The 22614-nt window shown below is 47.0% G+C and overlaps 9 protein-coding genes across 9 annotated transcripts; 3 read left to right on the top strand and 6 right to left on the bottom strand.

Moving 5' to 3' along the window:
* Nucleotides 1-33: 33 nt before the first annotated feature.
* F9C07_2286779 (putative short-chain dehydrogenase) lies at nucleotides 34-1184 on the bottom strand. Its single transcript, XM_071510852.1, has 2 exons — nucleotides 605-1184; nucleotides 34-318 (listed from the first exon to the last, which is right to left on the bottom strand). The coding sequence occupies exons 1-2, from the start codon at nucleotides 1003-1005 to the stop codon at nucleotides 198-200; spliced, it is 522 nt and encodes a 173-aa protein (XP_071368029.1). The 5' UTR covers nucleotides 1006-1184; the 3' UTR covers nucleotides 34-197.
* Nucleotide 1185: 1 nt separating this feature from the next.
* Nucleotides 1186-7180, bottom strand: F9C07_2286778 (uncharacterized protein). The gene is made up of 9 exons (XM_041293924.2): nucleotides 6851-7180; nucleotides 6491-6783; nucleotides 5946-6438; nucleotides 4526-5889; nucleotides 4294-4452; nucleotides 4176-4232; nucleotides 4038-4121; nucleotides 3205-3982; nucleotides 1186-3134 (listed from the first exon to the last, which is right to left on the bottom strand). Exons 4-9 carry the CDS (start codon nucleotides 4827-4829, stop codon nucleotides 1457-1459), a joined length of 3060 nt encoding a protein of 1019 aa, XP_041148586.1. The 5' UTR covers nucleotides 4830-5889; nucleotides 5946-6438; nucleotides 6491-6783; nucleotides 6851-7180; the 3' UTR covers nucleotides 1186-1456.
* On the bottom strand, nucleotides 5087-7060 carry F9C07_2110114 (uncharacterized protein; the record flags this gene model as incomplete). Its single annotated transcript, XM_071509058.1, has 5 exons — nucleotides 5087-5358; nucleotides 5613-5889; nucleotides 5946-6438; nucleotides 6491-6825; nucleotides 6851-7060. The coding sequence occupies 5 exons, from the start codon at nucleotides 7058-7060 to the stop codon at nucleotides 5087-5089; spliced, it is 1587 nt and encodes a 528-aa protein (XP_071368028.1).
* A 217-nt stretch (nucleotides 7181-7397) lies between the features above and the next one.
* On the top strand, nucleotides 7398-8980 carry F9C07_11556 (uncharacterized protein; the record flags this gene model as incomplete). The annotated part of the gene is made up of 3 exons (XM_041293913.1): nucleotides 7398-7929; nucleotides 7998-8110; nucleotides 8171-8980. 3 exons carry the CDS (start codon nucleotides 7398-7400, stop codon nucleotides 8978-8980), a joined length of 1455 nt encoding a protein of 484 aa, XP_041148587.1.
* Nucleotides 8981-9048: 68 nt separating this feature from the next.
* F9C07_2110112 (Alpha/Beta hydrolase protein) lies at nucleotides 9049-10636 on the bottom strand (the record flags this gene model as incomplete). Its single annotated transcript, XM_041293925.1, has 5 exons — nucleotides 9049-9581; nucleotides 9641-9860; nucleotides 9927-10233; nucleotides 10291-10396; nucleotides 10447-10636. The coding sequence occupies 5 exons, from the start codon at nucleotides 10634-10636 to the stop codon at nucleotides 9049-9051; spliced, it is 1356 nt and encodes a 451-aa protein (XP_041148588.1).
* Nucleotides 10637-11442: 806 nt separating this feature from the next.
* Nucleotides 11443-13033, top strand: F9C07_2286776 (uncharacterized protein). The gene is made up of 4 exons (XM_041293914.2): nucleotides 11443-11774; nucleotides 11833-12220; nucleotides 12286-12953; nucleotides 13011-13033. The coding sequence occupies exons 1-3, from the start codon at nucleotides 11700-11702 to the stop codon at nucleotides 12390-12392; spliced, it is 570 nt and encodes a 189-aa protein (XP_041148589.1). The 5' UTR covers nucleotides 11443-11699; the 3' UTR covers nucleotides 12393-12953; nucleotides 13011-13033.
* F9C07_2286775 (MFS transporter) lies at nucleotides 11443-14853 on the bottom strand. Its single transcript, XM_041293926.2, has 10 exons — nucleotides 14645-14853; nucleotides 14450-14586; nucleotides 14310-14392; nucleotides 14151-14248; nucleotides 13592-14100; nucleotides 13405-13535; nucleotides 13011-13341; nucleotides 12848-12953; nucleotides 11833-12800; nucleotides 11443-11774 (listed from the first exon to the last, which is right to left on the bottom strand). The coding sequence occupies exons 1-9, from the start codon at nucleotides 14751-14753 to the stop codon at nucleotides 12730-12732; spliced, it is 1575 nt and encodes a 524-aa protein (XP_041148590.1). The 5' UTR covers nucleotides 14754-14853; the 3' UTR covers nucleotides 11443-11774; nucleotides 11833-12729.
* Nucleotides 14854-16701: 1848 nt separating this feature from the next.
* Nucleotides 16702-18476, bottom strand: F9C07_1824465 (uncharacterized protein). The gene is made up of 4 exons (XM_041293927.2): nucleotides 18415-18476; nucleotides 18093-18308; nucleotides 17705-18040; nucleotides 16702-17649 (listed from the first exon to the last, which is right to left on the bottom strand). Exons 3-4 carry the CDS (start codon nucleotides 18027-18029, stop codon nucleotides 16835-16837), a joined length of 1140 nt encoding a protein of 379 aa, XP_041148591.1. The 5' UTR covers nucleotides 18030-18040; nucleotides 18093-18308; nucleotides 18415-18476; the 3' UTR covers nucleotides 16702-16834.
* Nucleotides 18477-18995: 519 nt separating this feature from the next.
* Nucleotides 18996-22285, top strand: F9C07_11560 (putative tRNA exportin; the record flags this gene model as incomplete). The annotated part of the gene is made up of 3 exons (XM_071507642.1): nucleotides 18996-19154; nucleotides 19695-19787; nucleotides 21077-22285. Coding segments are annotated over 3 exons (1461 nt in total), but the record flags the coding sequence as incomplete, so codon positions are not given.
* Between the last annotated feature and the right edge of the window lie 329 nt (nucleotides 22286-22614).

Raw genomic sequence — 22614 nt, 5'->3', positions numbered from 1 at the left:
CTTGTATAGATTAGCGGAGTAAGCAACTTGCATTAGCGCCGGGAACTAACTAACCTTTATAAGTAGTGCGAACCATTATTAGTGCATACACTTGGGAGGAGCATCATTCATTTCCAACCCTAAACGCAGATCCTATTTGACACCAAGTGTTCAAAAAAGGTAGAAACAGCTCAAGAATTCGCCCCACCATACACCGCCTAAGTAGCCCCCGTAACATACCTAGCCTCATCACTCAAAAGAAGCGCAACGACATCCGCAACCTCCGACGCCATACCAAGTCTACCCAGTGGTACATCGGGAGCAGTACCCTCACCTCCACTGTCCACATTCGCACGAAGCATAGGAGTATGAATAGGGCCTCTGAACATATAACATCAGTCTCTACACACACGCACAGAGAGAGAGAGAGAGAGAGAGAGAGAGAGAGAACCCACAGCAACACAGCATTAACCCTTATCCCCTCTTCCCCACCTCAACGGCAGCACTCTTCACCAACCCAATAGAAGCATGTTTACTAGCACTATAAACCGAACCCTTCGCAAACCCCCTCTCAAAATACATACTCGCAGCATGGACGATACTCCCCGGTTCCTGTAACAATCACGGTTTGAGTGCTTCGCCGAGAATATTGAAAATCCCTCTCACGTTAATGTCCATGACGAAGTTGTATTCCGTCTCGTCTATCTCGTAGATCTCTTGGTGGCCGAGTCTATGGCTCGCTGTGCCTGCGAATCTAGCTATTCCGTCGATTCGGCCGAATTTCTTTTTCGTTGAGTGTAGGAATGAGGCGACGGCTGCGCGGTTTGTGATGTCCACGACTTGTGTGATTACTTTGTTTCTTTGGGGTTCGTTGAGTGATTGGATGAATTTGGATAGACCGTCTTGGTTTATATCGCATAGTCCTGGGAATGCACCCTTGGCCAGGAGAGTGGTTGCTGTGGCGAGGCCCATTCCGGATGCACTGCCCATGACGATGAAGACTTTGTTGGCAATTGATGATGCCATATTGTTTGCTGAATCGTAGTGACTGGTATATAGATGTGTCTAGTTTCTTCCAGCTCTAAATGCTCAATGTAGTGTTGAATCAGCGATTCTAGTCGGGGTATATATGTACGATCAATGACTTAACCTTAGCCCCACAGGGACCACCATTTCCAAGTAAGCAGGTCACAGTAGTTTCACAATAGTTTACCACATTTACTTGACTAGACTGTCCATGGTATAGAGGCTCGGTTTGCCTGAGAGCTGGCTGCCAATATCTGGGGCTGGAATGACAGTGGTTACCATCTAGATATGTTAATATGTTTCTGGAAATGATCACTTAGTTGTAATGGAGCGCTAAGTTCCATAAATCGAAGCTTCGTCTTCCATAAACTAGATATCACTTGACTAAAGCTCAATGGTTCTATAGAGGGTCTTTACAGTTTATATAAAGGCAGCATTCCCAATACAAATATCAATCACAGCCGCCACCACCACCTCCTCCTCCCCCTCCACAGCTACTGCCTCCACCACAGCTGCTACTTCCACCACCACAACTACTAGATCCACCACCTCCTCCTCCAGAAGAGGAAGAAGATCCACAAACATGCGATGGCGCCGTCGAAGTCCCACATCCCGATCCACAATTCACAGCAGCAGCAGCCGCCTGCGCCTCCACATGTTCAGCATTCTGTATACAGCCCAGCTGTGAATCAGCGATAAGAGCAGCTGCAATGCTAGCATTAGCCTGGGCCTCAAATTGGGCGTCAGTTTCTATCTGTCCCTGGTTATCACAGTAGTCATAATCGGGAGCACTATGATCAAGTCCTCGGAACCAATCGAATGATTGATTGAAGTCCAATGGCTTGCTGCCGGTGTCTGTGAATCTTCCCTTGCCTATACGGATATCCTGTCGCTTTGCACGGCCATCTCGGAGAGTCTCATAGTCAATTATCTTATACTCACGCTTTTTCAACGCCCATTCTGCTAGGAAATAGTGACTGTAGGTCCCTGCCTCGAAGTAGTGACTGAATGGTTGGGCGCGGTGGATACCTCCTAATTTGACCCGGGCGAGAGAAGAGTCGATGCGGCGTAGTCCCTTTTCTTTAGAGTGGAGCCAGGCTGTCGCTTTGCAGAACGTCGGGGATTTAGCCATTGCTGTTGCAGCATGGGCGAGGATAGACGACGCTGTGAGAATGGTGAGACGGTCTCGTAACCAGGGGTTGGTAGTTTTGGCATCTGCATTTTGTTTAGGCTGATACATGTGTTTATCGCGGTAGAGGTGAAGCCCGATAATAGACCATGAATCAAAGGGAAATGCCCAGACATGTTTCGATAGGTTGCAATCTCCACACTTAGTCGGATATCTCCTGTATGCTTCAGTGCAATCCCATGGGAAGAGGTCCTGGTAGTTGTATAATGTAGAATCAAAAGCTCCCCAGTCGTACCAGTATTCCTGGAGGGTGTCAATCAAGTCTGCCTCGTCATGGCGGCCGTAGTGGAAACGAAGAAGGTACTCCTCGGTTAATCCAATTGGGACATCGAATTTACTAACGATCTTGTTGTTCAGGTAGCCCTCTGGTGGGCAGACAAAGCTCATCAGATAGAGCGGAGAGGGTGTCTCGATAGATTGCATATGTGGGCCATTAGTTAGTGGCTCAAATAGATCTGTGTCGATCAAAGAATTGCAGAAATTCTGGCAATTGTTGCTTGTCGCACTCCATGTGAGTATGTTTTCGGGGTCAAGAAGACGCCGGGCAATGCTGGTGAGGTATACCATCACTCTTGAGCTGAGCAGATTCCTTAGCTTTGCCATAATAGAGCCTAATGCGGCGTCGAGGATCTTTTGTTGTTCCATTATGGGCAAGCCAGGATTATCGAACGGCTGCTTGCTGGCTGCCACGAGGAGCTCTATTATCTCTTTCTCTTGGTCGCTCTCCGGTTTCTGTGAGAGGACTCCAGTAAAGGGAGCCCCGACAATCTGTTTCATTAAAGCTTTGTATCTCTTTGGCTGGCCTATCTGACGTTGTTGTTGCCATAAAAGCCTCTCCGAGTCTCCTCCAACTGCTAGGCTGCGTTGGTGTGTCCCACGTGTAAAGCGTTCGTGAAAGACGGGAGATTCCCTTAGGGTGATGAGAGCACCTGCTTTTGTGCTAGTCGTAACTGATCAGATCATGTCTCTCCATTTGCGAGAACCCCCTTTTGGGTGAGACATATACTTACTGGGAAACACCGTTCTCGATAACCAATGGACCTACACGCAAAGCCATATGCACGTTTCCAAAAGGGTACTTCTCAGTGAACTGACGAAAGAAAAGCGGGATATCTTCATCTGCCTTCGACTCCGTCGCTGCACTCGTGGTACTCGTCACAGGATCTCGGTGATCTCCCTGACGAGTATTTTCCGTCACGGCACGAAGGGCTGGTTGCTTTTTTGTTCCATATGTTTGCGGCGTTAGATTATAAGGTTGTCCACGCTGTGCTGCTGTACGTTTGGTGTTCGGCCTGCCCCGAGATCGGCCAACTAATCTTGAGATCCACGAGGCATCAGACAATCGCCGGTCCCTCTTCCGTTTCGCTTTGGCGGTACGTAGAAGCCCCTGGTACTTTGCATATGTAACCAACTCAGAGAGCTTCAGTATCGTGCACCGATGACTCGATATGTAGGAAACATGTCTATCTTCATCATTCAGGGGGAACAGGCACCGTGGACATCCCTGTGAATCATAGTGAGGCACATCCTTGCATTCGCACATCTTCCTGCTCATGCTAGAGTGAATAGAATCAGCTAGTACACAATGTTTGTATCTCTTGAATATTGACTCGTCGCCATAATAGTAAGACCGATAACAGTCCTCGCATATGGTGTGAGAGGCTTTTTGTGGTGCGTCGGATTGTTCCTGTTTGATGAACATGCTTCCACGGATGATGGCTCTGCATTCAGCACATTCCATTGGGGCGAACTGAGGGATCCATTGATCATCGAAGTTAGAGAGCTTGACTATTTTCATGAGTATATGCCAATTATACATGTTTAGACTAACATAGTGACATACGCTGTGGAATTGCTGGTCGTTTCCAAAAACTTAACTTATCCAGTGGCGGCCGATGCTCGATAAGCTTATCAATGTCAAGAAAACCTAGCATGAGTTAGTTACCTCAGTTATGGTTAACTACCAGTACTCCGTACTTACCAGCATTCTGGAGCAGCATCCACGCTCGCAATTCGACACCAGACAGTCTTGGAATAGCTTCACCAAGAATACTGTATTAGCAGCAAAATCGAGACAAAACATGAAAACGAAAACTTACTGTTCAGTTGCTCTCGAACCTCCTCTTTAATCTTCTTACTAAAATACTCCGCTCGAGTATCAAGAATGACCCTCTTCAGCGCCTCCTTGTAAGAAAGATTACGCGACAATATCGCCTGTGCTGGTTTCTGGTTGGCCATGTCTTGTAGCTTTGTCTCCCCTGTATAGCATTAATCACCATCTATATAACACATACCATAGACCTCTGCAAGGTTCTGATGGGCAGAACTAACCATAGCGAATAGCGAACGCTCTCGCCTCTTGACACACCTGATCAAGGAATGTGTCAAAGCCATGAATGTTATTATCATTCTCATCGCGAATACTGATACCCGCGTACTCTGGCTGTTGCCAAACTTTCAGCGTACGGATGATATTCTCCAGTTCACTTTCGACACCATTCCAGTAGAGCGCTTCAAGCTCTTGAAGGAGGTGGGCTTTCCCTGGTCCAATCGGCTCCCATGATGTATCGGGTGCCTGTGTGATATTTGGTTGCGATGACCGATGCAAGCTATCGAAAGCCTTTAGTCGAGCCATAATGATTCATCTGGTGGTTAGTCCAACAATAGAAACTTAGTATTCAGCTCTTGATAAATAAATATATATTGCGATACAGTATAGATCAGAGGGAGTTCAAGTCCCCCAGATAGACGAGTCACGAGTTCATCGTGGTGAGGCTCAACGGTAGAACAGCCATGCGGAACAGCACCAATAGATCAGCATTCTGCCTTCGCGTGATTTGGCCCATTTGCGGTTAGCACATTTCGTAGGATACGAGCTGCGGCCACGGGCAACTAGCGAGGCCGGGGCGCGGTTGCGCCAAGGAAACGGTATTTCGATAGTTCTCGTGTACCTGCATTGCATTGCATCAGTCGGCCGATGTTTCTGCCTTGCGTCGAGGATTCTTCAAAATGAAAGTCAAACTGGAAGTGAGGCTGCGAGAGTGAGTCATTCATGTCATTGGTTTGGGTTGACAGTAGTAAGGCGTTGTTGTTGCCTACAGAAGTTGTGAGAGGAGATTCTCTGGAGCTGGCACGTGCTTCCCCTTCGGAAATGGAAAATAGCCCTAGTAGATTGGGTTCATCTGGTATTATGTCGCTGTGCTATCGGCATAATCCTTCTACCATAAAACATGCAAATCATTACCATTATAGACCTAGAATCATCCAATGATGTTGAGCCCAGCATCCATCAAATTACAATCCAACACCATGTGCGCCTAGCTATTGCTCCCCAAGCCCCACGGGGGATGAGCATGATGACTGCACTCCCGTCCACAAGAACAAATCCACCATCGCGGACCCGACGGTGGCAACTTACTCTTGCAATCTGCACAAAATAAACCATCCTTAGAGAATTTATGCATCTCCGCTTGAGCCTGTAGTTCCACCATCCGGAGTTTTTCCGAGTAGGTCATCGCCGCACAGTTCCGACAGACGTTTCTATGCTGAAAGCTAGGTCCCGCTTTTTCCAACCCGCATGGCCGAGATATTGTCGACTTGTAGGTTTTGAGAAAGCAACTAGAGCAGTTTGGCTTGCAGGATTCCAGATGCATGAGTATTGTTGTATGCGGGACGGGAACGGATCTCCGGCATGACTAGTATCTTAGTTAGTGACCCATTATATGTGCGCCGTTGCTGGATACGATCATACCTCGCATATTTGCGCTCTGCAGAGTTTGCACTCTTCTTTAGCCTCTGATAAACAGGTATACATTCGAAGCTGCTCAAGCTTCGACTCTTCGTCTTCATTCCCGATATAAGCGAGGAATAGCTTATCATAGGCAGTGTGCAGATTGACGATATCCACATAATGAACATATGTAGCAATCTTCAGAAGAACGTTAGAAGGCAGGACATGTGTAGGCAAGCTAGTAGATCTCTTATGACGACGAAGGTCAATAAAGATATTTGAGCGCCGATTAATCATGTTACCCTGCCGCGTCACGACGTGCGTTGGTGGCTTTCCAGACCGCGGTTTCAGTCGCCGAAAGACCTTTGCTATGTACCTGAGAGCGAAATAAATTGCCGCTTGAACTCTGAAAGATTTACTAGTCTTAGAATACCAATGACGACGTGGACGGGGATGCAAAATTCCTCGAACGCCATGAAAGATCATGAGCGAGGAATAGGGAACGTAAAAAATCCTGCGTGCGGTTAGCTGCTACCATTGGAATTGAGAAATACGCATAGTCTTACACCACGGCAATCGCGAATGCCCAATGCTCAACCATTCTTTTGCAGGCAGAATGCAGTGAGGCTTCGCTGCCTGTAGGGGGGTCCCTCATGTCCATCGGCAAGGCCTCATGCCAACTTGCCGCTAAGCTATTGCAACCAGCAAAGGTATTTGGGAGGACCTTTGACTGCATCCCTACCCCGGCTACAATAAGAGCAGTCAAAGTTAGCTTCAGCGTCCCCATGAGTGCAATATACCATTCTCGTGCCCCGAGAAGGAAGAATATAAGGATTGCTAGAGCTAGCAGAACCCAGGCCTGGTAGCGGAGGAATACCGTCAGCGCTAATTTCTCCGCGTACTAAAATCAATTCAATGGTACATACTACGGCCCTAACTAACTCGAGACCGTGAAGAAGGGAGAGGCCATGGTCGATTCTATGCAGCAAGAATTTAACTTCTTTTGGAGATGGTAGTGTCAAGGTTTGAACGATGGCAAATGCAAACAAAGGAGCAAATACGGCGTAAATGTAGCAAACCAGTATTCTAGCCGTGCCTGATTCCTCAAGCCGTCGCTGTACGTGACTTGAACCCATTGTGATAGTTCATGATGTAATAGTAATCTTGAAGATTGAAGTGATGTACTCGGAGCTTTAAGAAACCTAGATTGAGGCTAAGGACTGCTAATGCAAATTGCCAAGGAGTGGTTATTAAATCACGCGAGGGTGTCGTGCAGCCTTGCCGGATCTCCGCACTCGCCTCGTATTCGGGAGGGTTGAACGCTAAGCAACGCCTTACTCACGGAGGCTGAGACAGCTTGGCGATATTTATGGAGAAGATGGTACATCTAGAGTTTATGGCGCCTAGTTCTTTATTTTATGTGCACTATCGTCTCCTCAATCTACTAGCAACCCATCCTTGATCATCACAGATATGGCTCTCGTCTCCTTAAACCTCGCGTCTCTTCATCGCGCAAGCGGCGCTGAAATTATCAGTGCCAAATTCTCTAATACCGCATATCATTATGAAAGAGCTCGAGACAAGTCAGAAGAGCCTCTAATACCAGATCCACAACTATTCCAATCTTCGTCACACTCAACCAGTACTGATATCCCCACCATCAGCGAATGTGCCATCCACCTCGAGCTGCTGGAAGTGTTCCATGCTCTACGAGACAGGGTCCAGCAATCCACGGACCTGGATAATACCTTCGGCATCAAACCTAATATAAGAACAGTCTACCGCAAGCGGTATTCTTCACAACTCCGTAAATATGAGTCTTATACAGTCACAGTAAAGGACACCCAGTTTGAAACGAGGAGAAAGGACAAATGGCACTATTTCCTGGAGCTTGCAGTCGGCCGATTCACCAGATGGATCCGGACGGTTAATATGGTGTCTCTCTCCGGTGCTAATTCACAGAATGAGAACGAGCCATCACGGCTGGGTTTATTACCTCCTGTCGGTAAGTCTATCTTTCTCTCCTATATGTTCTTGAATCCATCGGAGGAACCTTACTAAAATACTACACAGATGTGCTTATGGTGTGGCATGCCTTCTTGCTGAACCCCGATGACTTTGACTTCTACTGTGTCAAACATAGGTTGGAACGGATGCGCAAAGCTCCCCTTCCATGGCAACAAATCGTATGCTTCGCACTCTCTGACTATTGAAATACCGAGCACTTTCTAACTAAGTTCAAACAGCATGAAGCAATAAACTCTCGAGACTGGTCTTACACTCTCCCCGAGGCCCACAAGAACTGGCTAGAGAAAAAGGCAGAATTTAAACCCGACCTTTTCGAGACGCTCGTTGAACTCGGCAAACGCGAAAGTCACGCTAAACACGTCCTTTCTCAGTACGGGTCTGGCTCAAAGACGAGCTCATTCTCACTATTGAAATATATAGATACTCCAGCTAATTATGCTTTCGTGGAGATGGTTCAAGCCACGAGAGCCTCGGCTCTCAGGAATAAGGCCTTGAAGGCAAATGTCGAACGACAGCTCAAATTTGTAGAGAAGATGCACGACCATCTTTGGATCCGCAGCCCAGCAGTTGACGGGACGCTTCGTCGCGCCATTGACCGCTACGAGAAATTCCTGCAATTGTTTCGTGATTATCCGAAGACGACTCTGGTGCCGACGCTGGACGTTGATCTGGTTTGGCATACTCATCTGTGCAATCCAGAGCAGTACCGGACGAGTTTGGTTGAACGTGCTGGACGGATGGTCAATCACGATGACAAGTTGGGGAAGTCGTTCTTGGATATTCGGTTCGATAAGACGCAAGAGCTGTTTCAGATAGCGTTCGGGCAGCAATATCATGTCTGTCTTTGTTGGGATTGTGAGGCTGTTTCGTCTGCGATGGAAGCTTTTGTGGCAAATTATGACATGGATATTATAGATGATGTTGATTGCGATGCTGATAACATTGTGAAGAAGGTGGAAGAGGATGTGCGTTATTATAGGGCGGTCGAGATCGCGAGACGGAAGGGAGTAGCCCTTCCGATACGCTGATTACTGTAGCCATCATAATATTGGTAGTAGTACAGTTAGCTAATTATGTCTATCACAATCTGACCACATCATTCGGACATAGTATCCTCCCAAGTATTTCTCCCATTAAGCTCTCCCTTGGCAATCAATTCCACCCTCTCCCCATAGCATACTCGTCGATGCACTGCAACCCGACAGAATAACAGTCTGTCAAAGTCGGCCCGGGGTACTTCAATAGCGCGTAACCGAAGAGAGCTCTCCTTGAGACTGGTCTTAACTCGTAGTAGAAGAACGATCCGAGGGCCAACATGTGAGTAAATTGAAGGTAGAACAGGCCAGTCTTTTCCTTTTGAGAAATTTTCGCTGTCATCGGTAAGCAACGAATCAACCGTGGTACTCGACGGCTCAGATCTAGGCAGGGACGGTTGCTGGTTGTACATTGAGTGGATCAGATCCACCAAGCAATGCTTGTATGACCCGTCTGCCCTAGTGACAGGGTCGAATTCGTTAATAATATTTAGGCACACTCCGCTGGAAATTTCAGTCATTGGACTTTCCAAGAGAGGCACCGTTACCACTGGAGGTGCCCCAAATGTTATACACGAGAATCGGGTCCCTGCATCTATTATCTTATGTCAGCCAAAAAGTTATTCAGACTAATGAAGGTAATGAGTCTCTTACAGAGGCTTTCCTGTGCTAGATATCGAAGAAACAAAAGTGAGGCAACAGCACCACCTGCTGAGTGACCAGTAAATAAGACGTGGCTGTAGTTGCTTGCATTCTCACGAATATACATGTTTATCCTCTGTGACACGGTTTTGTCTAGAGCTTTTGCGCTATTCAGAAACCCCGAATGCGCCTCAAGAGTGGTGCTGTTCTCAGGCGCAAGCCGAGATATATCCTGTGCCATTTGTTTATTAGCAAAATAGCAACTATAGACATGCACATGCTACTGGGCAAGGCTCACAATAAAGTTGTCTGCATTCCGCGGCTCATAGTTAGCATTTACCATGTGGTCGACTGCACTAGCACTCCCTCGAATAGCAACTACCAGAACAGGGAGGTCCTTGTTGTCAGTTCCTTTCTCAACTGATGATACGCGACTGAAAGAGACAGCTTTGATTGTCCCATCAGTGGATGGAACAATACAATCGCCTGGTTCGAGTTTCCATTTCTCATTTCGAGCAGGGTTATTAGGTAGACCCGACGATGCTTCATAAGCTTCTCGGGCACAGTGCCACGCCATGGAGATCAATTCGGCTTTTTCCGGGGAGCTGTGACATACACATTAATGGGGACATTCAGAAGTCAAGAAACTATATGTTTCATACCATTCCCAGTCAGAATACTGCTCATCCTTCAACTGAGAGTTCCCATACTGGGAAGCCTCTTGATCGAGTCGCTCCAGCAATCCATTAATCTGGCTATTCAAATCACCTGGTCACAATAAGTAACGGTTATAATATTCTAAGAAAACGATGCCCCACCATCAAGGTCAATCTGGTCAAAAACAGTGCCAAGAGCATCCGATAACTCCGCCACAGCCGCCGAAGCCCCCTGCGAATTGTTAATGAACGGAGAGCCAGATGCGGGGGCTACAGCGGACGCTCTCAATGCCGAAGCAGTGGGTCGGGGATGGCGCAGGGAAATTTTCAGGAGACCTCTCAGAGAAACCATGGTTGTGGGTGAGAAATGGGTCCGGAAACATTAAGCGTCTTTGGCGTGCGGGCCCGGTTGTCTTATACGGGACCGGAGGCTGTCCTCCTGCATTAGATGCTGGGCATTCAGGGCAACCACTCACATCGCTCTCTGAATCAAAGCTGCGCATGATCTACCAGGATTAGGAATTGCCACTTTGCTCTTTTTTTTTTTTTTTTTTTTTTTTTCACAGTTATTCAGTGTAATAGACAGCAGCGGTTTGTACATATATTCTGTGATAGCATGGAAATATACATTTGCCGAATTACTCCGGAGTACTGCCGTCCATAGTGGACCCCGGAGTTTTTTGCTGCTCCGCGCACAGACTAAGAAATTCTGCTGTGGCAGAGAGTATGCCATAATGAACATTGTAGGAATTTTCGAGGTGTATCCTTGTAGATGATTTATGTATGCTAGTAAGGAGTTTTTACATGAACCAGCCCCTAGTTCCAGCCATTCCATACCTTGTGGCTCAAACGCAATGCCAGCAACAATGCAGGTAAGATGCATGGGTAACAGCGTAAAGCCAGAAAATAACACCCTTTTTTATCTGAAGGGTTAATCCAGGCACATACAAGTAAGAGGCATGTAATTTACCCCGGGGGACCATGGTATTTCAAGTTTGCAACAGGACACTTCCAAAGTCAATCCGGCATTCCAGTGAGTCTGACCTGCATTTATCTGATTATTCATCTTAGCGACAGTTGTCCTCTTTACTCTTAGTGCCTATTAAAAGAACACCAATTTGCATCAAGCTGCATGCCATTCAACAAGACATAGTGCGGCATTTTTCGGCAGCCGGAGTCCAGAGACCCGCTTTTTAAACGATTGATTAGATCCGCCCCTGACTCACGATCTACCTCCAACTCTCTTCTCATCGCAACGTCCACTCTTTAATTTTAATCTTTCACTCATTCTCCCACCGAACCAGACTCTTTCTGGATGCTTTCCCAATTGAAGTGATTCCCACTCCCACTCTTCATGTTTTTGCGATTTAGCGAACCCCCACAGCGATCTTCCTTCTCCCCAAAAGTTCCCCACCATGGAGTTCGGAGCAAAGTTAAACACGGATGTTCTTCACAGTCCCGAAAAATTCATTCAGCCGGGTAAGCCCGAGGTAAGACCAACCACTCCTCACTACTAGTAGTACCTTAGTACCTGACTCAGTAAACCAGGACATAACAAAATGCAAAGACCACCGCCAAATTTCCGTCTCCGCAAAAGAGAACATAAGTCTTCTCTGCGTGAACTCAAACAGAAATTTAACCCACTACGGCTTCTACGCCCGCATTCTCTCCATCATCGATGACTCGAACATCCCCGTCGAGCTTCTGCTGACCAGCGACAATTGCGTGACGATCGCGATTGACTCGAACGCTGTTAGTGAGGAGGCTGTGCGGCGCGCTCAGGATGAGATGCTGGCATATAGCCGTCCCGTGTTGTCGGGGGATATGGTTATGCTGTCGGTGAAGATCGCGTCGAAACTTTACTGTAGTGAGGTTTTGGCTTCGACGTTTTCGATCTTGAGTGCTTGTTGCATTCCTGTGCATATGATTTCCCTTGGTATGTATTTCCTTTTGGGGTGCTGGCTGGGTTGGTTTGATTTATGTGAGTCTGACTGTTTGTAGCTGCTGATGAACCGGTTGTCTACTGTGTCATTAGTAAATCGGACGTGTCGCGGGCGCAGAAGACGCTATATTCCAATTTGCATCAGCACTATGCCTGGTGGAACTGATGCCGGAATTGATGCTTCACGGAGCTGGTGTGACAGCTCTACTATGGCGGTGGCGCATACTCATTTACTGAAGCAATTCGTCGAGAGAAAGCCCCGTCTAATTATCCTTGATATAACCAAATAGACTCAACGATAATGGTATCCGATCTCCCATTCGTCAATAGAGTCGGATTAGATTCACTCCTCATGCCTATTCATCATAGTGCACCATAGCTGGGTACCGGCAAATGCAGACCTTGCTAGCCCTACATTCATTTCTTCTTAGATGAACTACAAGCAATCCATTCCTTCAGTATTAAAAATTACGGACCTATACAAATCCAACGAGTATACATGGTTATTCCGGTTTCTCCTCCTTCACCCATAGCACGGTAGGCAGCATAATTAATGCACATGCGACAGAGATTACTATAACAATTAGCTTCGTATCCCTTCAGCAACAGTATCGTACTCACATGGCACCAATTGGAACGCATTCAAATAGCTCCACCGAACAATACACTGAACCACAGTGGGCAAGCTCTGAGCGAATTTCTCTTCGTTGAGAATCTGATCGATGAACTGGTCACTACGGTTAGCATGAAACTCGTACAAGTCACGTACGGTGTATGATCAAACCTTCTTCTCTTCCCATCCGTTTAGATTTTTCTCCAACTTTCTCATAAACACGCGTTGCACAACAGCCACATTCATCGCCGGTCCAATGATATTACCTAACTGCTGAGCAAGGTAATATGTAGTGATGCAAGTGGTGAGGCTCTCGTTCGGCGCGCCCAGCGACATGCCAATGAACTGTGTCGTGAAAAGGATGCCAATGGCTATACCATTGGGCAACAGATACACTACTTCCCAGAGGTGGCAGCCATTTCGCCAGCGAATGAAAATGAGCAAGTAGGTCAGGACAGCACCAGAAACGGCGATGGCAGTCATGGTTCGGTATCGTTTCCATCTGCTAATAGTCAGATAACCTCGCATATCGAAGTATGATTGTTCCACGGTGCATTGTCATTACCTTTTGATAACTTTTCCTGCGATCAATGCTCCAATTGACACCCCAACCGCACCCAACACGAAGGCTGACGCAGCCAATGAGCTTGTTGCACCCTTGACCCGAATCAGGTATGGAGCCAAGTTACTCATAAGCTATAAGGAAGGTTAGGTACCACATAAATCATGCATTCAGGGGGAGGGAAACTCACTCCCGAACGGCTCGACATCATCATTATCTGGTTTAGACAAAACCCACCCAGCGAAGTCTTCATGAGGTGCAAAGGAATCAGTGGAGTTCGAGCCCAGTATGCTTCTACCACGATTAACAATAGCACTGTAGTGCAAAACGCCGTGATGAGTATCGTAAGCGGAATTTGGAGGCTTTCTGGAGGGGCGCTCAACTCCTGCATGAGCAAGAGTAGGAGAACGGTGGTGACAGAGAAGCTGGCAAGACCGGCAAAGTCAAGCCGCATAATGCTATGCCGAGCATTTCCTCCCCCTGCATCCCCAGTCTTGGTTGAGTTTGAAGATGATGGAAGTCCATACAGTCCTATTAGAAGACAGATGGCTGCCACGGGCAATTGACCGATAAAAGACCATCTCCACCCCACAGCACCAATAAGATAACCTCCTAGGGGAGCACCTATACTACGGCCTACAACATTGAACACATTGGCGTAGCTTCGGAGCAGGGCTACCTCGTCGGCGGGAACCATGTCTGGAGAGTTAAAAAGTGTCATTGTGGCAAGAGGTGGTAGAGACACTCACCAGTAAGAATGACCGATACCAGCGAAACCATTCCTCCTGCACTTATTCCGGTGAGTACTCGGGCCAACACCAGCTGAACCATGGACGTGCTGCTCCCGCTACATCGGAATCAATGGTTAGAAGCTATTCGTATAGATAACTATGGTGGGATTTACCTACCAAGCCAGGCATCCCGCCGCAAAAAGCGCATAAGCACTGATAAGAACATTCTTTCTCCCGTAAATGTTGCATAGCGTACCATACTAGCCCGCGAAAGCGTCAGTTTCAACACCCTCCTTAGAACGACTGGAGTAACTAACCACCGGCAATGACACGCACCACCCAAAGTTATACGCGGCTAGGAGCCACGATCCTTGCGACAGACGGTGGAACTCCGAGGCGATCACACTCCATGTGGACAGAACGATAGATTCGTCTGCAGCTGCGAGGAAAACGCCTGGGTAGTAATATCAGTAAGATAGCCGTGTCTGGATAAATTTACGTATCTTGCTCACCGATAAATGAACCGTACACGGCTATTTTGTCGCGGACAGGACTGACCTTGGTTTTCTGCTTGTGCTGGCGGCGGGTGTGCAGCAAGGGGGTTTCTTCACTGACAGCCATCGCCAGATTTGTGCCAACACAACACACGGATGGCCGCCGAAGAAGATATCGCAAAAAAAAAGAAAGAAAGAAAGAAAGAAAGAAAGAAAGAAAGAAAGAAAGAAAAAAGAAAAAACAGGACCGCTTGGAATACGGCTGGGGGCGAAAAGCAGGACAGATGGTAATAAATGTCGACCTATGGGTTTCAAGGGCTGAAGGAGAAGCTGAAGGAGCACGGCCCCTACATGCCAAAAGCAATCTCCAGGTTTGTATGTCTTAGCTCCGAAGTTCAAGAATTGTCATCTTGTCTAGCCATGACGTCAATCCTCTCTCGTGTACTCTTTCCTTTTGTTCGTTCTTCCTCCATGTCCAGATTGGCCTCACAATTGGGCGGTTCCCAGAATTGGTGGAGTCATCATGATGACCACGAGAGGCGCTATATCAATGGAGCTGTTTGCGGACAGCGTGGAATGTCACTTTTGACCTTCCCCGTGATCCCCAATCCCACGATTTATTCGGTTAAATCCATGAAGCAAGCATCCAATGGCAATGGATTACAACAGCCTGGCAAAACTACATTGTATAAAATATGTACGACGATCATTGTTTTGCGTTTTTGATGGTGTTATTAATTATACGCCACAGTCTAGACTTAGTACGCAATATAAATACTATTGAAGCTGTACGATCAATCCATTGCTGAACAATTACAAGGGTCTCTCATTTTTATTCGAACTAATAAAGATTTGGAGGAGCGCTGTGGTCGCTTTCACAATTCAATATATCAACGTTAATATTGTGGGGATCAGCATTCAAGCGGCCTGTTCTGGATGCAATCCGAATAAGCACATGGGTCTACGAACGGACGGTCTTCAATATCTCGATCTACGCATAGGCAAATGCAAGCACAGAGAGGGACTACACCCATCTCAATAAGAAGTCGGTCAAGTCCGTACCTGAGAATGGCACATGAAAAGGAGCAAGAGAGGCAAAGATGTCGTCAATGCTGATAAGTCCTCTCCTCAGAATTGGCTGCGCATGCTTGACACGCCATGGCTGCCAACTTCCTGTAGGGCCAATGTCCTGGCACGTCATTCCAAGCAATGTTTGTGTCTCCTTTAACCTTCCAAGCATAGTCTCTATTTCCGTTAAATACTCAAAGAAGCATTTGTTGCCGTACCAACTCTCAAAGAGAGCACTGGCAAATATCAGAGCCTTTTGCACATCAGCGTACTGGCTCACAGCAACAAGGCCATCATATCTCGTCATAGCCGGGCTCTGCTGGGCCACATATTCATAATTGTATTCGTGAACTCATCAATAGCAGCAGCACGGTGCCTTCTGAACAAACTGATTTTGCGAGTCTGGAAATCCTCGGCAGACTCGCATCTAAGGTCTCGCACGATATTCGCTTCAGGAGACTCATCAATTGAATGGCAGCTTGACATGACTATAGATTCAATCTCACTCTTCTTGCAGTTGTATCCATCAGAAATCTGGCGTGGAAGAGTCTGGGGCACTTAGATTGTTCCCATTTCCGGTATGATATAAAATGATATCAGCGTTTGAATGATAGACATTTCGGCTTCGTCTGCATATGCCAGAGTAGATAGCCACATCATGACCTTATATTTGTTTATTGAAGGGGGTTTGCTACCGAGGTTGGTGTGCAGGCTTGACCAATGGGTTGACACGTATTGGCAGAAGTTGACCATGAGGTAGCAGGCGTCATAGCCGAGTTCAAATGCGGGAAAGGGCTTGTCCTTTTTATAGTGGCAATGGAAATTCCAAAGAGTGCCTGGGTCCACACTTGGGTAGTAGATATAGTCTCGCTCATTGTACCCAAGCTCTGCCGAATTTAAAGGACCGAGCAGTTGACGAGCTGTACTTTCTATTGGTCTGTGAAGAAACCTTGTCGAACGTAAAAACGATGGTCATCGAGTATTCAACCACAAGTGGTCAGTCACAGCACAAAACCTAGATACAAGAAAGACTGATGACCGGATCAAACTTCTTCTAATTAGAATGAGGCTAAAAAGTACAGAGTGATAAAATCTGAACGCCCAGTAATCATCAATTGCACATAACATAAATTGAAGCGGTCACGACGCCGAAGGGATAATCTGGCTACAAAACAGAATCAACTGTTGAACAACTCTATCTCGAAAAGTAGTTGATCCCCAGTTCAGAATGCTTGACAGATTGGAGATAAAATTAGACGCTTTGCTTTTGTGTGTGAATCGCCATATATCAATATTTCCCATGCAGTAACTTTCGTCAAGCTCATTCCAGAAATGGACCCATAACTCGCAAACAGGCCCCTCAGTCGTCACTGAAAACGTAAGGAATTGACAAGCAGTGCTAGGAGCATTTCGGGCTGATGTGTTCGGTATATGCCCCTCACACAACTTGTACAGTGCCCTTAGAATCTCGATTGCCGACGCACCACCGACCGCAGACTGATTTTGTGCTTGATAGAGATTACTCCCCGTTGAGGCGGATTTTACTTCGAAAACGAGAAATGGAAAGTGTAAGCTGAGTGGGGTTACTCCAGGGTCGCTAATCAGTTGACGATTATCTTGGAGATCGATCAACAAGTATTTCGCATCGTTAACCTGACGAGATTGTAGATTCTCGGCAAGTGCTATGCCCGAAAGACCAACTGATATGTTGGGACGGGGGTTCTCCAAGGAGATTGGATTTATGAGCGATTTCCCAGAAGTTATCGACAGAGATTTTGCCGGTCTGTCCAAATCTGTTCCATGTGTCGAAGGATCTTCAATGTCTCCGGAGATGATGTTGCTTTGCGAACTTTCAGACTCTCTAGCTTCGCCTTGATCGTATGCCGGCTTCTGGGGCACAGAAGATCGAGGGATCGACGACTGGTGAACGGTAGGCTTGATTTCTGCTCGCCAATCTATTGAAGCATACTATGTCAGCTCCTAAGCATGGAATCCATTGGTAAGATGTACCTCGGCTTCGTGCACAATGTATGGTAGTAGATTTCAATGCTTTGACAATGTCTTGTAAAAGACTTGTCCACTCCTCTTCACCCGCTTGAGTTGCAATGAGCTCGTTCGAATCACTTTGAAGCTTTAACGCTAGGGATTCGAGGGTTGAGGTATCCACTGGTGGGGTTTGGAGAATGATGTTTATTTGATTTTGCACTTCCATGGGCAAGTTCGCATCAACCTTGATTCCTGCACGAGAAAGTACTCGTTTACGATACGTCGAATCACTCAGTCTTTGTGAACTTGACGATCGAGACAGAGATGATACCGAACGAGGTGGTGGCATTGTGTTTGACTCTGTTGACATATTTAGTAGTGTCAGGTTCTCTTTCGTTAATGGTAGACAAACGAGAGGAAATTGATCGTCAAGTAACTCAGATTGTTTGGCAAGTTCCTGATCAAGATCATTTACTATTTCTCTCATTTTGAACTCGGGGCAAAGCCTAATAAGTTGTTTTTGTGGCAGGTACGGCCTTGAGGCAATCGGATTAGGAAATAAAGGTTGTTGAGGTCCTAACGTGGTCATCAATGTTGTCATGAGCCGTCATTGGAGAAATGACTAGTACTATAGTATTCACTTGATCAGCAAACACTTACAATTACCTCAGCAGTGAAAGGGGCCGCAGCATGTGCACTTTTTAAAAAAGACCTAAGAGAATCTCGTTATATACGTCTCCAGCTTGACTATCTTACGTGACAGAAACTGTACCCTGCTAAGCACTCTGGCCGCATCAAACTCAGATGAATTGGCTCAAATATCTTTCAAATTCACGATCCTAGACCACATATGTCGTCATCAATTCACTGCTGGAAGCCGATCAAAAGCAGTCTAGCTGAGAACTCGTGGCACTTATTAGTTGATTAAATAAACTACATCTTCAAACCTGTGTCGAAGGCGCTCTCGCAAGGCACCTTAGCAACAAGTCCAAACTTCACCATCCAGCTTGCCTCTCAATTAGGAAATAGCGCAAGATAGGCATTTCAAAGCATTGCATTACTAATGTTGTTCTAGGGCTTTCGGATCACCCAATCACTTGGCATGATTTGACTTCACTAAACCCAAATGTCGTTGGCTCTCGCCCAAACGGGAAGGGCATCGGCCCCCATGATTCAATTACTCCAAAATAATTGGGTCGCCATGATTCAAGCCCAGTGTTCAGCAGGATATAAGAGTCAAAATGGAACACCCTCCTCAATGTTATATAGGAAATCGAGCATCTAGGTGATTCAGAACATATACCCCCCTCCAACAATGGCATCTCAAACCCCAGCATGGATCCTCACTGGCCAAAAAGGAATCTCAAGCCTCAAATTCGTTGAGAATCATCCTCTCCCTACTCTGGGGGGCCATGATGTACGGATCAAAATCCATGCAGCATCTTTGAATTACCGTGATCTTGCTATTGCATTGGTAACTAAACCTTAGACATCGTTCTCTCCCACACGTTACATCTAATCCGTACTAATAAGAATTAGGGAAAACTCAATCTGACTATCAAAGACAACATTGTTCCAGCATCAGATGGAGCGGGTGTCGTAGAGGCCGTTGGATCCCAAGTCTGCACTTTCAAGCCTGGAAATAGAGTCTGCACCCATCTGACGACCCACATGGCGGATGATACGCCCGCTACCTTTGCCGATATAGGAGCCGGACTTGGTCAGCACGTGGACGGGACTTTGCGGGGTCATGGCGTATACCATTAAACGTCGCTGGTGAAGATGCCTGATAATTTGTCTTTCGATGAAGCCGCTACATTGACTTGTTCTGGTCTAACGGCGTGGAACTCGCTGTTCGGGCTTCAGGGGAGAGAACCCAAGAAGGGAAGTGTAGTGTTGGTGCAAGGAACAGGAGGTGTTTCTATTGCTGCTCTGCAGGTAAATACCTCCCTTTGACTAGCCTGGCTGTATGTGTGCCCGTTGAGGTATAGGTGCTAACTTGTCAAACCATTAGTTTGCCCTAGCTTCGGGTGCAACGGCGATAGCAACAACTAGCAACGACGCTAAAGCGTCCAAGTTAAAATCATTAGGTGCACACGACTTGATTGTTGATGTGGGCGGTGCATCTACCCTTTCTCAGCCACTAAAGGCTATCAGGCCGGAAGGAGTCATCGCACTAGCAGGGCTTTTAGGCGGAGCATCCCGTCCCGATATGCCCAGCTTGATGGATGGTCTGAGTTATCTATGTACCTCACGTGGATTGCTTCTTGGGACCAGGGTTCAGTTTCACGCTATCAACCAACTCATCGGAGAGAATGACATTAGGCCCGTACTTGATGAAAAGGTGTTTGCTCTATACCAGGTGAGAGAAGCATAAGAGTATCTCGAGCAACAGAAGCATTTTTCAAAAGTTGTTGTGAGAGTTTGTTAGTAACATAGATAAAGTTGAGCCCAAAATGAGATAGGTTGGGCATGATTGTTAGGAGAGAAAGAGCACTAAAGTTATTTCCAATTATCCGTCTTGTGTTGTTAGTCGGATAGCGCCAACTTGATTGACCTATATTGCTAGACGTGCATGCTGCGGTGGTTATAGTGGTAAAGAAAAGGATGCAGGATGGAGGGCTAAGCTTCTCGAGACATAAAACGCCTTTAACCGAGAAGAGCTAAGGCATGCTGCCTGAATCCGCCGGCAGCCAAGGGCCCTCGGGAAGCACGCGCCCCTTTCCCTTTTCGGCGGGTGACCAAGTTTACAGCCGCACACAATGACATCCATGCCAACTGTACCTCAAGTCATATTTTTCTTCTCTTGTTTCATCTACACAAAGTGACGTAGTCAGCCGACTGTGCGGTTTCTCAGTGTGTCTGGAAAGGATTCAACTCCTCTTCTGTTGTCTGTCCGGTGAGCCCAATGGATCCATCGACAAATTTTTCGTCTACCCGACTAACTGGGTCTCTGCCACTAGTCTAAACCCCCCGAGACCACCGATTGCTGCTCCAACGCACTAGTCATGATTCGATAAACGGCCCTCTCTGTGATATGACTCTCCGCCGCCATTGAATTTTAACCCAACTACATCGACTTTTCCCCCTTTGAATACCGTCATTCGATTTGCTTTCTGAGTCTACTGACTCCGAAGGCAGCTCGGCTGGTCGAAGATGGAAGAACAGGTATGGATTCAATGTTGCACTTGAGTTCATTCGAGTTAAATTTTCTTTTCTTTTTTTTTTTACTTTTTTCTTTTTCATTTAAAAAGGGACACGAAAAAAAGTGTCCACCCCGCCATTTGCCCTCCCCTCCTCTCCCCTCATACCCCTCCCTGCGCATGTTTGCATAAACAATTAATCTCATAAAGCTCTTTATGATATCTTGAACCTGACAAATATGTAATCACATAGGTAGCGAATGCCATAGAAATCGCCTGGAATCCTTCCTCAGACCAAGCCCTCAAGGCGCAAGCCTTTGATTACCTGAACCAACTCCGTACCGACCCCTCGGGATGGCAAGTCTGCCTCGCCCTCTTCACAAAGACTCCCCAGCACTCTGAGATCATACGACATGTAGCACTAGAGGTGGTAAACAGTGCCGCCCAGGCTGGACTGATTGACCCTCAGGCTCTAGGATATGTCCGGGACGGCCTCATGAACTACCTCCGCCAGGTTTATGGACAGGAGAATGCAAACCCAGATCCTCCCAATATTCAGAACAAAATCGCCCAGACGATTACCTTCCTCTTCTCGGCACTCTACGGTAGCGGCTGGGAGTCCTTCTTCGATGATCTCTTGAGCTTAACATACAAGGGTGCCTCCAGCACGTCGCCTGACAATATGCTGGGAATTGTATTCTACCTTCGAGTCGTCAATTCTATCCACGATGAAATTGGTGATGTCCTCGTTTCCAGGTCTCGCACGGAACAGGATAGGGCAAACTCGCTAAAGGACCTCATTCGAATGAGGGACATGCAAAAGATCGCAAGCTCATGGCAACAGATTTTGTCAGAATGGCGGGACGGCAACGACTTGATCGTAGAAATGTGTTTGAAGGCAGTTGGTTCCTGGGTTGGCTGGATTGATATCAGCCTCGTGGTCAATCAGACAATGCTCGATCTCTTGTTCCAGCAACTGGCCCGGGCACAGAAGGCGGAGCTCAGGGCAGGAGAAGAGAAGGTGCGGGATGCAGCAGTCGACGTTTTTACGGAAATTATCGGCAAAAAGATGAAGCCGGAGGATAAGATTGATATGATTATTTTCTTGAATCTGGACACCATCGTTTCTCAGCTCTCCAACAGCCCCCCTCTTTGTGAGAATAGGTTTACCTTCAAATACGATACGGATCTGGCTGAAACAGTTGCGAAGCTAGTCAATAGTACAGTGGTTGATATTGTACGGGCTTTGGAACAGGAGAACATCTCCGCAGAATGCAGGGAGAAGGCCAATGGGCTATTGCAGGCTTTCCTTCCGCACATCCTGAGATACTTTTCCGATGAATACGACGAGGTCTGCTCGACCGTCATCCCCTGTGGCAGCGACCTCCTTCAATACTTGAGAAAGGTCTCCAAGACCGACCCTTCTCTTACCGCCCAGCATTCTCCCATCTTACTCCCTATCTTGAAGGCCATCATTGCCAAGATGCGATACGACGAGACTTCCTCATGGGGCGACGAGGATGACCAAACTGACGAGGCAGAGTTCCAGGAACTCCGCAAGAGACTAGCCATTATGCAACAAACTGTCGCTTCTGTGAACGAACAGCTCTACATAGACGCTGTCTCCGAAGTTGTTGCAACTACCTTCGAGAACCTACGACAGTCGGGTGCGCAGTTAGACTGGCGTGATCTGGATCTTGCCTTGCATGAAATGTTCCTCTTTGGAGACATTGCCGTGAAGGCAGGCAGTCTCTACACCAAGAATCAACCCAACAATCAGGCAGCAGAGCG

This window comes from Aspergillus flavus, chromosome 6, assembly GCF_009017415.1.
Source record: "Aspergillus flavus chromosome 6, complete sequence".
Taxonomy (NCBI): Eukaryota; Fungi; Ascomycota; class Eurotiomycetes; order Eurotiales; family Aspergillaceae; genus Aspergillus; species Aspergillus flavus.
The sequence above is the reverse complement of the archived record's forward strand: the minus strand, read 5'-3'. Positions and strand labels throughout refer to the sequence as shown.